The 15,899-nt window shown below is 44.4% G+C and overlaps 1 protein-coding gene across 1 annotated transcript in view; it reads left to right on the top strand.

The window, feature by feature from the left end:
- LOC124799027 (protein SPT2 homolog) overlaps positions 1–15,899 on the top strand; it is a 512,977-nt gene that overhangs the window by 84,211 nt on the left and 412,867 nt on the right. The window contains exons 5-6 of the mRNA XM_047262563.1: positions 2,214–2,387; positions 2,517–2,710. Of these exons, the coding sequence (XP_047118519.1) occupies positions 2,214–2,387; positions 2,517–2,710 (368 nt within the window). The remainder of the gene's footprint in view (positions 1–2,213; positions 2,388–2,516; positions 2,711–15,899) is intronic.

Here is a 15,899-nt window from a genome sequence, read left to right on the forward strand (position 1 = left end):
GAGGTGGAGAGGAATGGAGACACCAGAGGGTGAGGGGATCGAGGCGGCAGACAATGTATAGGGTGCGAATGTGTTCAAGCAAAAGGTGAAGGTGGGTGGGGGGGGGGGGGGATGAGGTCGTAGTGGATGCGCGTGGGGCACGGAATGCGGATGCGGAAGGTGAGGCGGAGTGCATGGCGTTCGAGGATTTGGAGGGCTTTACAGAACCTGGGATGGGCGGAAGTCACAAGGTGTCAAGCGCGGCCTTATATGCTCCACCGCGGAGTTATTGCGCATGCGGGTCACAGACGCCGGTAGGCGGCAAAGATATATGCCTACACGTGCGGCGCCTGCGGCGAAGGCGTACTGACAGTCGATTCGCTGATCGATGTATCTTCGGCGGCGGTGACACCATGACGACTTCTGTGCAGATTAATTACCACAAGAGCCGGATTCCATGTTTCGTTCAAATTGAAACCATTATCTCTGTTCATTAAATTATTAGCTAATCTAATCTCTATAGCTTCCTTGAAGACAGAATCACAAAAGAGAACGCTGGATGTTAAAAGCTTCACATCACTGTAGTTCATGGAATGCTCTGTATCAATACAATGTTCGGCCACAGCTGACTTGTCTGGCTGTGATAAGCGTGTGTATTTTCGATGTTAGACACATGTCTCATGAACGGTGAGTGTTGTTTGATCTGTATATGACTACTTACAACTTCCGCCTTACGAAGCAATAAATTGCCCTTTGTTTGAGTTACAATATTTACTACACAACTGGCCATCAAAATTGCTACACCAAGAAGAAATGCAGATGATAAACGGGTATTCATTGCACAAATATATTATACTAGGACTGACATGTAATTACATTTTCACGCAATTTGGGTGCATAGATCCTGAAAAATCAGTACCCAGAACAACCACCTCTGGCCGTAATAACGGTCTTGATACGCCTGGGCATTGAGTCGAACAGAGCTTGGATGGCGTGTACAGGTACAGCTGCCAAAGCAGCTTCAACAGGATACCACAGTTCATCAAGAGTAGTGACTGGCGTATTGTGACGAGCCAGTTGCTCGGCCACCATTGACTAGACGCTTTCAATTGGTGTGAGATTTGGAGAATGTGGTGGCCAGGGCACCAGTCGAACATTTTCTTTATCCAGAAAGGCCCGTACAGGACCTGCAACATGCGGTCGTGCATTATCCTGCAGAAATGTAGGGTTTCGCAGGGATCGAATGAAGGATAGAGCCTCTGGTCGTAACACATCAGAAATGTAACTTCCACTGTTCAAAGTGCCGTCAATGCGAACAAGAGGTGACCGAGGCGTGTAACCAATGGCACCCCATACCATCACGCCGGGTGATACGCCAGTACGGCGATGAAGAATACACGCTTCCAATGTGCGTTCACCGCGATGTCGCCAAATACGGATGTGACCATCATGATGCTGTAAACAGAACCTGGATTCATCCGAAAAAATGTCGTTTTGCCATTCTTGCACCCAGGTTCGTCGTTGAGTACACCATCACAGGCGCTCCTGTCTGTGATGCAGCGTCAAGGGTAACCGCAGGTCTCCGAGCTGATAGTCCGTGCTGCTGCAAACGTCGTCGAACTGTTCGTGCAAATGGTTGTTGTGTTGCAAACGTCCCCATCTGTTGACTCAGGGATCGAGACGTGGCTGCACGATCCGTTACAGCCATGCGGATAAGATGCCTGTCATCTCGACTGCTAATGATACGAAGCCGTTGGGATTCAGCAAGGCGTTCCGTATTACCTTCCTGAACCCACCGATTCCTTATTCTGCTAACAGTCATTGGATCTCGACCAACGCGAGCAGCAATGTCGCGATACGATAAACCGCAATCGCAATAGGCTACAATCCGACCTTTATCAAAGTCGGAAACGTGATGGTACGCATTTCTCCTCATTACACGAGGCATCACAACAACGTTTCACCAGGCAACGCCGGTCAACTGCTGTTTGTGTATGAGAAATCGGTTGGAAACTTTCCTCATGTCAGCACGTTGTAGGTGTCGCCACCGGCGTCAGCCTTGTGTGAATGCTTTGAAAAGCTAATCATTTGCATATCACGGCATCTTCTTCCTGTCTGTTAAATTTCGCGTCTGTAGCACATCATCTTCGTGGTGTAGCAATTTTAATGGCTGGTAGTGTATTTCTCTCGAAACACGCTATGTGCTAGGCTATATCTGTGCTGTGTCGGGCCAGGAAGCGGCAAACACTCGTCGCTGGCGTCGACGGCCTCCGTGGTGTCGCGCATGCAGTCGCCGGGCAGCAAGGCGGTCTCTCGGCGCGGCCAGCAGCTGCAGCAGCAGCCGTCCCGGACCGGGGGCCGGCTGGGCGGGCTGATGACGCTCTCCGTGATGCGGCGGCGCGCAGACCGCGCGCGCAGGCAGCTGTCCAGCATCGCCTCCTCCGCCTCCCAGGACGCCGACGCCGCCGAGGAGCCCGACCCCGCCGCCCCCGCCGCCTCCGCCGGCACCACGGCCGCCGGCCTGCGTCCGGACGAAGCGGTGTACGTGACGCCCACGATGGCTTCACCGTCCAGCGTCACTGCCACGGTGACCAGCGTGTCCAACCGCACCACCACCACCCCTGCCGCGCTCGCTTCCACCGGCGCTGCCGCCTCCGCCGCCTCGGCCTCCCACAAGCAGCCGATGGCGCCCGTCGAGGAACCCACCGTCACCACCGCCGCAGCGACACAGGTACGCGCTCTGCACCATACCCTTTCGACATCTGCAAATACATTTACAATGCCTCACAAAAAAGCGAAGCACACAGGAAGGAATGAAGAAACGAAATGAACCTTCACGAGTTGAGAGAGTGCGTAGTATTAATTTTATTTTATTTTACACGTCTAGTTCCGTAGAACCAAATTGAGGGGCATATCTCCAAGGTCATGGAACGTGTCAGTACATGAAATTGCAACATAAAAGTCATAACAGATAAAATAAAATGTTTATGAACCCAAAAAAAGACAAACCATAAGTTTATGCAAACGCATTCAACAATATAACATAGGAATCAGTGAACCGAAAAATTATTACTGGTTCACCAAAGGTTATTAATCACAATTAATACACAAAACGTAAAGTGTAAGTAGGTGCCAAAGAATAACTGGTGAAATTACACACAATTTTCAGTAACTCTTTATTCAAATTTGGTGCAAGACTTTACAATATTTTTTTTAAAAAAAGCAACAATCATTTAACGAATAAGTCACGACTTACGATAGGAAAGGACTTTTACATTATTAATTATTATAAAAAATTTCAAGCCAGTGAAAGGCAAGTACAGGCAAGCAATTTAACGTATACAACGCGACGCTGTATAATATTTCAAGCCCAGCTAAATTACAGGTGAATTTCACTCCATTAATAAATGAATACAATTTGAATATGTGGCTTCACTTTTGGGCAGACAAATTTCCCATTTAGTTACAACAGCTGTAGCTACGGCCGCCCACAACAGCCTCACTCAGGCTCATTAAATGGCGCAGAATCTAACTTGTCTGCAACATATAAAGTCAATCCTGTTTACAAAAGTTCTCAAAACAGAAAATCCAAAATGCATGAAATCATGCACACGGGGGGGGGGGGGGGGGGGGGGTCAGGGGGTAGCTGGACACTCACAGTTAGTAACATTAACATTTCCAAAATACATAAAAAACAAATTTCTGCCAGTAAACTTACGGCAGACACACACGCTCGCAAGGTAGGACTTGCGAACCTTTACAACATTCTCCTTTCAAGGCAACAATTTCTAACCCTAATGAAATGGCAAACTTTTGCATGGCAAGAAAACACACTAATAACCAACTACCTGTATAAAACACATAAGTACGTTGAGTAAAAGCCTTAAAAAGTATTTAATTGGAAAACACACAACAGTTTTTGCTCACTAGAAACAATATAAAAAAAATCCACTGCGGCGTACATTAACAACCTTGCTTGATTATAGCCAAATGTACATAAATCCAAATTTATGGAAGTTACAGCTTCCAGATGAGCAGGAATTCGTTATGCAATTGACTAGTTCTTACCACGAGGCAAAAGGAATTTTTCTTCTTTCTTAGAGTACCTTTTAGACGTGAGTTTAGTAATACTAGTTATGGCAGACGAGAGAATGGATCAGGTCTTAAGAGTCCTGCATTTTAAACAGTACAGGCATTGGTGCCTTAGACTTTCACAGACATGGCAGAGGCTAACAGTCGAATAAACCCGTAGGTAAGCTGGGTGGGTAGACGAGAATGAATGGTGGAAAACCCCCAAAATATACGGCTGGTATAATTAACAAGAATCTGTAAATTGAATTCAATTAAACTTCATAAAGTCTGTTAACAGTCAACTCTCAACTTCTGGTGCGTTACGACTCCCAGGACTGAACCAACGCAGCACCTCCAAATGCTCTGCCGAGCCGCCCGCTGCCAGCCGTTTCAACGGACGCAGGAAGACGCCCCGATTTTCAGAACCTCCTCGCCGGTCACAGCATACGGTCGAACTGCAAATTAGACCCCTCGCGGACCCACGTTCAGGAAGATTCCTTTCGCGACGAGCAGTTATCGTCCCATACCACGGAGCCGCTGCTCGCGTCGCTTACGCTGATGCCGCTGTCAGCGTGCTGTCCCTCTAGCACCGGCAGAGAAGTCGCTTCTTGATGCCCCGACTGCCAACTCTCAACGAGAGCCCATACAACCACCTCTTAAACCCACGCGAACAGCCCAATTTTCCCCTTTCCCGCTAGAGGGAGGCACAGAAGCCTTCATTTGCGACAACGGTGCCACCTCCAGAAAACGGAGGGCGACTGGTTCACGTTACGCGCTGCGGCGCGCTTTTCAAAGCTAACTTTACTACGGCTCAGTTAGCTTAATTTTTCAAGAGATTCCTCGACAGAGTAGAAGGAGTGACCCACGAGGAAACTCTTCAGTGTCGATTTTATTTCAGCGATTCAAAATCGAGTCCAGTTTGTAGGGGACCAAGTAATAGTATGTCGTTGCACCCTCCCTGATCTCGATGCCTGCATTTATTCGGTTTGTAAGGGTCTTATAAATGTTGAACTATACTCTTGGGAGGCATGCTGGGCCACAGCTGTTGTAACTGGTCCTTCATATGCTGGATACTGGCACTAGGTTGGAGCTGACGCCCGAAGAGGTCTGGAGGTGTTGTTGGCCGTGGGAGAAGATCTCAGCATCATGCAGATAAAAAAATGGCTCTGAGCACAATGGGACTTAACATCTGAGGTCATCAGTCCCCTAGAACTTAGAACTACTTAAACCTAACCAACCTAAGGACATCACACACATCCATGCCCGAGGCAGGATTCGAACCTGCGACCGCAGTGGTCGCTCGGTTCCAGACTGAAGCGCCTAGAACCGCTCGTCCACACCGGCCGGCTCATGCAGACAGTTCACGTAGGCACTTACCATATCTGGACGAGCTTTGTCCTGATGTAAAATGGCACCAAGGTATTGTTCGCATGATAGGTACCATGCAAAGACAAAGGATGTCCATGACGTTCCAATTTGTCGTCATTGTCCCTTCCGTCACTACCAGCTGTGACCTGACTCCCCACAACCTGACGCCAGGAGCAACACCGCTGCGTGTCCAACATTGGAAGAATGGGGCCTCTCCCCAGGTCGCCACCATCCTCATCGAAGATGGTCATCTGGCATGGAGCTTTTACAGTTCGACCAGCCGGCCAAACAGAAACTCACAATGATGTCCCCTTCTAACTCTGTCAGGTGCTGATAACGCTGTCTCACAAGAGTACGCGGCATGTCCATGTCCTTCACAGTGATGACTCAATTTCTGACGCTGTTCACGACCCTTATATACCGTACCAAGCCTGTTAACAACACTAAACACGAAAACAGTAATACACTCTCGTGGCCAGTCACAGAGGATCGCAATGTAATCATTTACAAACCGGCCAATGCTGTGTGCTTGTATAAAGTTACTCTGACAACCGTCCATGTCTTCTGGGTGTTTCGCTTTTCTTGCCAGGCAGGGTTTATTCATATTCTGAAGACTGAAAGAGCTCACTATCTCAATTTTTAACTATGACCAATTTAAGTTATGCTTCGTCGTGACCATCAGTGATGTCAACTGCAAGTTAACTGTTACCAGTCACGATTATTTTATTTCCACAATTGTGTAAATTAGTAGGACAGGTATGTGTTGTCCATATACTTTGAGGTAACCTGTGGTACCGTCAAGTAGTAGACGCTAGAAACCAAATATTATTTTAGTACAGTGCTACGGTTGTCAACATTATTATTTTTTTGTACTTATTAGGTTCTAGACGCCATCTTTTCTCACTTCAGTATGTGATGTTATACGCTAAGTAATTATGATAGGAAAAGCAGCCTGCACCCACTGGAGGTAATCTGACATTTGTATTAGTGTTCATCTTTGCAGCCAAAAACATGTCCACAAATCTTTGAGCCCTATCTAAAATTTTGTTTTGTTTTTGTTTTCTGCTATTAGGCAGTACCTCAAAGTTGTACCCAAAAAATACGTGTCTCGTATTAATTCGCATAGGTTGATTGGTTAATTTAGGGGATGGGACCAAATAACGATGTCATCGGTCCCATCGGGTGAGAGAAGGGTGGGGAAGGAAATCTGCCGTGCTCTTTCAAAGGAACCATCTCGGCATTTGCCTGAAGCAGTTTAGGGAAATCACGGAAAACCTAAATCAGGATCACCGGATGAGGCTTTGAACCGTTGTCCTCCCGAATGCGAGTCCAGTGTGCTGACCACTGCGCCACCTCGCTCGGTTAATTCAGATAAATCCATCTGATGATGGAGGTTTAAACCTCTGAAAATAAGATAATTTGTGACTATTAATAGCTCACTTTCAGCTTCAATTAACAATGAGCTCTGTTTGAATAAGTATCGGAGCAGGACGAATTTGAACTTCTGGCACATTAAACATAACCTATGGTAGATTAGGGAAAATGCTCTCAGACTGTAATTAAATGCTCCTCATTTTGTTATATTATTTAATTGTAGTCTGAGGCAATTTTATGTATGTAGACTGAAGCGACGAGTGAAAATTTGTACCAAGGCCGGGAATCGAATCCGGCTTTGGTACAAATTTTCATTCACCGCTTCAGTCTACATATATAAATCATATCTCTATGTGATCAGTAACGTCTCCAAACCTGAGTAATTTCATTTCCTGAGGCTATTTCTTTTTTCACAAATTACTTTTGGACTGTATTGCCCATGTCCCATCAACAATGGAGAAGTTTAAGTATAGAATCCATGGCATTCTGTATTCCACCTCAAGTCCGCTTAAATTATATATTAATAATATGCTCATTAAACAGGTCATCCAATTTACTTTACCTTGGTTACACTCTCTCACATTTTGAAAAACTCAACACTGGGATAAATTTAATAGAATGTTTAGTACCATAAGTGAAATACTATTAAACAAAGTGAGGAAAGAAACGATTCTGATGTTCTAGAAGACACTGCTGGTACCGGAGAGCGGGGTTGATGTGTGGGGCCGCACTAACAACGACGAAAGTAGAGTTCAAGTCTCTGAAATGTGAATTCTTTGATCAGTTTTGGGGGTGTCATAAACTCACGAGACGAGAACTGAAAACATATCGCAGACATGCTAGATTTACAGTGTAAATCACAATATCTTACAATATTATCAAAACTATATGTCTCATATAGCAATGAGATGAAGAACGTTTGCCATAATCGATCTACAAGAAGAAACCTAGAGGGTTCCACAGAGCGGGAAGACGAAAGAAAAGGTGGAAAGATCATTTTTGAACTGAGCATCAGATCGAAGGACCTAATGCATGATATGATGATGATGGTGAAGATGATGATGGCGAAGAAGATGATGACGAAGGTGATGATGTGTAGAATGTAATATTGTCGTCAGGCTATTTAGGCAATGAATGAAACGTGGCAAATTAACAGGACAAAGCTACTGTTTAACTTAAGTGCGGTAACTGCGATCTACGACAAATCCACTCCATACAGTTATGAATTTAGCCTTAAAGTGAAACATGGACAACTAATTATTAAAGACTCAAACAGGACGCTGGCCACTTCAGTTGATGCAATTAAAATCTCGGACAGAGGCGACAATGCTCTGGTTGACACAAGAGGTCGTTTGCAGATACTAATTTATTCCCGTGGCAGTGTCTGACTCAGTCCATGAAACTAAAATCTTTCCTAATCTCAGGTAATGCTTCAAGAACAATATAACTCAGCAATGTTGAATACAGCAGTAAAAAAACATTGATTATTTTACAGTGCACCTAACACGGCAATAAAACACATAACACAATACATGCAATAGATGCATTCCGTAACCATATGTGTGTTAGTGAAAACAATTACTTACGATTATTTAACTTTAAACGCCATGGCTTCCTTGCAACAAAATTCAGTGGTTCATACTAATAATTTCTTTTAACACAATCCGAGTGCATGCAATGGAAAAGTAGGTTTCAGAGTAGTTTGTAAAATTTATTACAAGCTAGCTGTTGAATCCAGCATTGCCCGGGTATTTATTTATAGCTGTACCTGAGACTTTGTGCGAGTGGAATTTATTTTTGACTTATAAAGATTCTTTGATTGCAATTTGAAGTAGAATGATTGGAGACAAGAACAAAGAGCTTGTCTGGTTCACTAACGCAGGAAAGAGGCATGTGGAGCCACCCAGGCGAAACACATCTGATTCTAAAGTCCACACCCGCAACATGCATCGCCTGCACTTCCACTTCGTTTATGGTCATGGCATAACACAAGCCCATCAACAATTGTACACATTAAAGAGAAATGGGAAATTGTTAGGAATAAATGGGATTCGATGCATAAAATCTTTCTCACCTGCGCCGTTTCCCATCAAAATTACCGCTTCAGTGGCGTTACATTGGAGAGAAGTAATTTTACGCCACTGAGAGTAAAGGTTTCTGAGGAGCGAGATAATGTATGACGCTCTCGATCAGAATTACGTCATGGCTCGCTTTCAGGTTTCCAAAGAACGAGTTAAAGCCTGATGTTCTCGAGCTACAGAAAGTCTCGCCTTACGATCTTTGTTGGATTCTTGAGACCGTGTAGTTCAAATGGCTCTGAGCACTATGGGACTTAACATCTGTGGTCATCAGTCCCCTAGAACTTAGAACTACTTAAACCTAACTAACCTAAGGACATCAAACACATCCATGCCCGAGGCAGGATTCGAACCGGCGACCGTAGCAGCCGCGCGGTTCCGGACTGCGCGCCTAGAACCGCTAGACCACCGCGGCCGGCTGAGACTGTGTAGTCCTCAGTATTTTAGCCATTCTGGTGTATTCAAAAAGACTCGACCCTTTTCTAAGCATTTTCGTTTGTAAACGAAAAATAAAAATGTAATGAGTAGGCACCCAAATCACACAGCAAACTTAATAGATTCGTTCAAAAATGTTTAAAATGGCTCTGAGCACTATGGGACTCAACATCTTAGGTCATAAGTCCCCTAGAACTTAGAACTACTTAAACCTACCTAACCTAAGGACGTCACACACACCCATGCCCGAGGCAGGATTCGAACCTGCGACCGTAGCAGTCCCGCGGTTCCGGACTGCAGCGCCAGAACCGCACGGCCACCGCGGCCGGCAATAGATTCGTTTTTATTAGCAAATAATATTAATAAAACCTATCGGAAGAAGCAAACCAACGTCGTTAAGTTAACACACCAAACGAAATCAGTAAATCCCTATATCCTAGTCTAACAAAAAAAAAAAAAAATAACAACGTAACAGCACTACCTATTGGTCGTCTGGGCTACTACAAAACTAAAGCGCCATTTAATGGTTCTTCGGTGCACTGCGCCTTGATAATTAAGCGTCGTGAAGTACTAAGGTGAGCAGACAATTCTGGATAAAACTTTAAATTACAATATTTTTTCCGTGTTCCGGCTTGGATGTAATAAAGCCTATATACTGCGCCGAGCTACAATCAAGTGAAAACCCCATGAAAATTCTAATACTTTCGGAGAGTAGTGTTTTCACACAAATATGCACAACGATTTTACAGTTTTATTATTACTGGATGGATATCAATAAAAGCTTTAAGGGAACGCTGACTTACAGTTATTGTAATCTTCAGTCCAAAGACTGTTTAATGCAACTCTCAACGCTGGTCTATCCTTAGCAAACATCTTCATCTCTGCATTAACTTCTTCAACTTACATCCATTTTAACTCTTGTTTGCTTCAGCTCAGTCTCATCACTGCAGTTGTCTTCTTTCATAAAGTACGAGTACTTTCCCTCATATGCCAACGAAGTTCTCTTCGACGATATCTAGTATAAAATATATTCGGTCTTCTTTCCGAGGCTGATTCGAGTGATACCTCAGATACTCGACGACGCTAACTTTTTTATCATCAAGGGTAATTGGATCCCACGGCTTCTACTCTTGCTTGTAGCCACTAAGTTAACCGAGACACCGGCTATACCCATAGTGTTGCTGGGCAGCGGGTGCTTGATGTTACTACACAGAGGCACATCGTGATTACAATGCAGACTAGAAGAAAAAAAGGAAGACAGATAGAGACCTCACGAGAACCAGTTTCCTTGTCGATAGATATGATGAAACTCTTCGCCTCTTCTATTCTTACTGACATTTCGCCGGGGAAGTAGACTGAAAACACTTTACACTCGTTAATTTCATCTTATAGACACGCCAATAGCTCCTATAGTCTGTAATAAGTTAAAGCTGCATTAAAAAACTAATACTAAAACAATTTTAAAGGCAGATTTCAAAACATCATATGGACCTTGTCGACGTTATTACATGTTGAAAAAAGAACGAAAGTAGAAAGATGATTCTCCTTAACATGTGTGACAAGATGATAATCGGAAGCTCAGCAGTCAGCAAGAAACATTCATCTCCGGCAGACTATTGTGGAAGATCTCTGGAGCAAATTGAGACAAATTTCGTGCCATGGAAGATAGTGAGATTCGAGAAGGACACACTACGGTTCAGTAACTATACTAGAAAGTTACTACCGAAACAGAGAGAGCTGCACAGCAGATCAGAAGGGAACAGCATTGCTGCTGACAAACAAAAGCTGAACGAAGAAAACACTGTGCTGACAAACAAAAGCTGAATGAAGAAAAACAAGCGTAAGGACATCTACGTGAGAAGTGTTCAATGAATTAGAAATGAAGTTATTACCTGCTTGGACGCCAAAAAACGCTGAAAATTTTTGAATCCACATAAAATCAGTTAATGGTACAAAATCATCTGTCTAGATACAGAAAGATCGCGATGCCACCGTCACAGACGAGGATGGAATGAAGGCAGAAATACATAATTCTGTTATACAGGTTGAAGCAGCTAAGACACACCACCGTATACACATGGAAAATGAATAAATATATCGAGAAGCGGTTTTCGCCAACTTATATCTGACAATATCGCAAATTTCGTGACGTTCGTAAGATATTTTTATCGTTTATAGTCACCGAATTACGACGCCGATTCTCTTTTTTTTCTAAAGGAACTATGCAGTTTTTTGTGTGGCATTTGAAGCAAACTTCCAAGGGAACTTTAACGACGTAACATGTACGGAACTTGATCATACACTAAGATGACAAAAGTCCTGACATACCTCCTCATACCGTGTCGGACCTCCTTTTGGTCGGCGTAGTGCAACAACTTGAAGAGACACAGACACAACAAATTGTTGGAATTCCTCTGTAGAAATATTGAGCCATGCCGCCTCTATAGCCGTCCATAACTGCGTAAGTGTTGCCAGTGTAGGTACACGAGCTCACCTCTCGATTGTGTTCCATAAATGTTCGACGATTTCGGGCGATCTGGGTGGCCATACCATACGCTCGGATGTCCAGAATATTCTTCAAACCAATCGCGAACGATTGTGGCCCGGTGATATGGCACATTGTTATCCACAAAAATTACGTCCTTGTTTTGAACAATGCTGAATGGCTGCAAATAATCTCCAAGTAACCGAACATAAACAATTCCAGTCAACGACCAGGTCAGTTGGACCAGAGGTCCCAGTCCGTTTCATGTAAACAAAGCCCTCAGCATTATAGAACCATCATCAGCTTGCACAGCGCCTTGTTGACAACTTCGGACCATGACTTCGTGGGGTCTGCGCCACACTCGAACCCTGACATCAGCTCTTACCATCTGACCAGGCTACGGTTTTCTAGTCGTCTAGGATCCAACCGATATGGTTCACGAGCCCAGGAAAGGCGCTGCAGGCGATATCGTGCTGTTAGCAAAGGCACTCGCGTTTGTCGTCTGCTGCCATAGCCCAGGATATATTACTCGTACGTCCCATATTGATTTCTGCAGTTATTTAATGCGGTGTCGTTTGTCTGTTAGTACTGACAAGTCTATGCAAACGAAGCTGTTCTCAGTCGTTAAGTGAAGGCTGTCGGCCACTACAGTGTTCGTGGTGAGAGGTAATTGTTGAAATTTGCTATTCTCGGTTCACTCTTGACACTTTGGATCTCGGAATACCGAATTCCTTAACGATTTCCGAAACGGAAATGCGTCTAGCTCCAACTACCATTCCGCGTTCAAATTCTGTTAATTCCCGTCGTGCCGCCATAGACACGTCAGAAAACTCATCATATGAATCACCTGAGTATAAATGACCACTCTGCCAATGGACTACCCTTTTATACCTTGTGTACGCGATACTACCACCATCGGTATATGTGCATATTACTATTCCATGACTTTTGTCACCTCAGCGAATAGTATGAAGGTAACAACACTGCAAAACCTCTGTCCTGCCGTCAGGAGAAGAGGTTCCACAAACGTGTGTGTGTGTGTGTGTGTGTGTGTGTGTGTGTGTGTGTGTGTGTGTGTGTGTGTATGTGTGTGTGTGAATTCCTAAGGGACCAAGCTGCTGAGGTCATGGGTCCCTACATTTACACACTACTTAAACTAACTTAATCCAACTTATACTAAGAACAACACACATCATTGCTCGAGGGAGAGCTCGAACCTCCGGCGGGAGGGACCGCGCGATCCGTGACATGGCGCCTTAAACCGTGCGGCTCATCAAACGTCTGCCCTATTTCACCAAATGTAAGAAAATCACGTAACTCAGGCGCGGTTCGTGTGTTTTTTTTTTATCACGGCCATCAAACCAAGTGCTCAACATCTTGCCCTTGGGCACTGCTACGTGCTATGAAGTAACAATACTGCACGTTGAATTTCATCTGGAATTGTCTGCTCCACAGGCCCATGTTCTGGAGTTGTTAGTGTTTCCTAACAGAGCTCTTGCTTTAATTTTCGCTACAGATAAAAGATTAGAAGCGTTAAGCTTGGTGAGTATGCAAAACATTTTGCATTTCCAGAACGACCGTTCCAATGCTCTCCGAATGTCGTCTTAAGAGGGTCTGTTATTCCATTCGAAGTCCGCTGTTCTTATCCACTTCTTTCAGTCAGCGTGGATTTTCAGCTGATGATTAGTGCGTATTGCGAAGAGTGACTTGTCCATGGTTTGTAAACGACTCCTCTCCCTTAAACAAATGTTTGCATAGGTGTGACGCATCACTTCGCACTTTTCGTAACTAATATTCGGAGAACTGTAAAAATTTTTTGAAAGTCATTGCCATGAAGTTTAGATACAGTGAAATGTGAAGAGGATGAAACACGATGGAATGCAGTGTTGGAGAACACACTTTGGTTAATCCTTGTACTTTCGAGATGTGTCTTACTGACACTTGCATTTTGTGTTACTGTTGCTAAAATATTAGTTTCGTTTCTTTCATCAGTTGCTCTTCTTTTCCCTTGGCATATTTATTCCCCACACGGCCGCCAAAGTTTTTATGATGCCCCGCAGGAGGAGACAGGTGGAAGACTGAATTTTCTTCATGTACCAGTTTTCAAGAAAGAAATTGTGTCTTGGGCCACACGATTTACCGAAAACTCATACACACAGACCGCTACCTACACCGGGATTCGAACCACCATCCACAATAAGAGCGAGGCATCATAGAAACGTTTGCGGGTAGAGCAAGAAAAATCTGCGAACTAGAACTGCTTGACGCAGAATTAAAACATCTCACCAATGCATTGCTAAAAAATGATTATTTCTTTTGCTGAGGTGAAAAGGCGTTAATACCAACGCGGAGAAATCATAGCGATGCTCAAGCGCTGGTGAAATCGAAAGTTTTCTTGCCTTTCATTAAGGACGTTACTGACGATATAGGAAAAATCTTGAAAAAGCGGAATATCGCGGTAATACACAAACCCACCCGGAAGATACAAGATCACCTAACATCGGCCAAGAAGGGTCGCCACGCGCTGGAAAAAGCAGGAATTTATAGGATTCCGTGCAGTTGTGGGGAGGTGTACGTGGGTAATACAAAAAGAACGGCCAAAAAACAACTAGAAGAGCACGAGGGCAACTGCAGAAGAGGGAAGACTGACAGATCAGTTGTCGCGGAATATGCTTTGCAGCCAGGAGCCCACCACATTTATTTTGATAGGACTCATTTACTGTCTACCACAAGCGGATACCACGAAAAGCTGTAGAGAGATGACATAGAGATTTTAAAACACCCCAGGAATCTCAGCAAGAAGGAGGACTTGAAATTGAATGACATCGGGATTCCGGTGTTGAACAAGATGTGTAAAGTCTTCCACCAAGGGGGTGATAATAACAGCGGACGACAGCAGTCGAAAGTGGCCATTTGCGCTCTCGCATTCAAAACACACGATGTCACGCAACTGGGCAGAAGCACGCGGTAGCGGAATTTTGCTGTAGACAGTAGTGAGCCAGGGTGTGAATCGGACATTCAAAATAGCTACGATCCCCCTTTAAAATGTCCTCGGCACCTAGGGACGAAACGTTGGACATAATAGCCCGGAACATTTTATTAATGATAACGTGGCTTGCAGAATGCAGATGTATATATGGATGCAGATGTAAAGTCCAGGTCCAGAACTGATCCAAAATGTTGACCATGTCTCTCCAATTTACATAAATAATAGCGCATTACGCTAAACAGAGAGTAAAAGTTTCCTACTGTGACGATGGAAATTCTGACGAAACCAGTTAACTCATGCAGTCTTATGCCAGTTAGATGGCTAAAGCAAGCAACAGTAAATAGAATAGGGGATTGGACTTTTGTGGTTATCATCTTGATACTTACGTCCGTATTGATCAAAGGCAAGACTGAAATGGTTATCAGAGATGGACTAAAATAAATGCTCTCTTTACCTTCTAAAAATGACTGTGACCGTGACGACGTCATAAAAGTGGTTGGAACTGAAGGTACCCCAATTTATTACGAGAGTAGAACGAAAGCGGTGCGTGTCGAAGACGTTGACGTGCCTTATCACGAGGAAGGTATTTCTCGAGCGACTGAAATCTCCGAGAACTCTGGAGATGAGGATAAGGGCAACTCGCGTGGCCACGGCAGTTAGCACGAAAGCCCCAACAGCCTTCCGCTTTCACCTGGAGCTCCGTTATTCCTCAGCGGTCTTGCTGTCTCAGAAGTGGAGGCAAAGACATCGGGATCACAGATTGCCGTCAAACTTTATACGCTTTACTGGGCCATTGAACCAACACAAAGTGCAAGTAGTAAGGTGAACTACTCTGGCAATTCCAAGAAAATCCCAAGAGAACTTTACGCTTCTATTATGTAACTGATGGACACTATGTGATCAAAAGTGTCCGGACATCTCCAAAAATATACCTTTTTCGTATTAGGTGCATTTGCTGATACCAACGCCAGGTACTCTATATCAGTGACCTCAGTAGTCATTAGAAATCGTGAGGGAGCAAATTGGGGTGTTCCGCGGAACTCACGGACTTCGAACGTGGTCAGGTGGTTGAGTGTCACTTGTGTCATACGTCTGTACGCTGGATTTCGACACTCCTAAA

This window comes from Schistocerca piceifrons, chromosome 5, assembly GCF_021461385.2.
Source record: "Schistocerca piceifrons isolate TAMUIC-IGC-003096 chromosome 5, iqSchPice1.1, whole genome shotgun sequence".
Taxonomy (NCBI): domain Eukaryota; kingdom Metazoa; phylum Arthropoda; class Insecta; order Orthoptera; family Acrididae; genus Schistocerca; species Schistocerca piceifrons.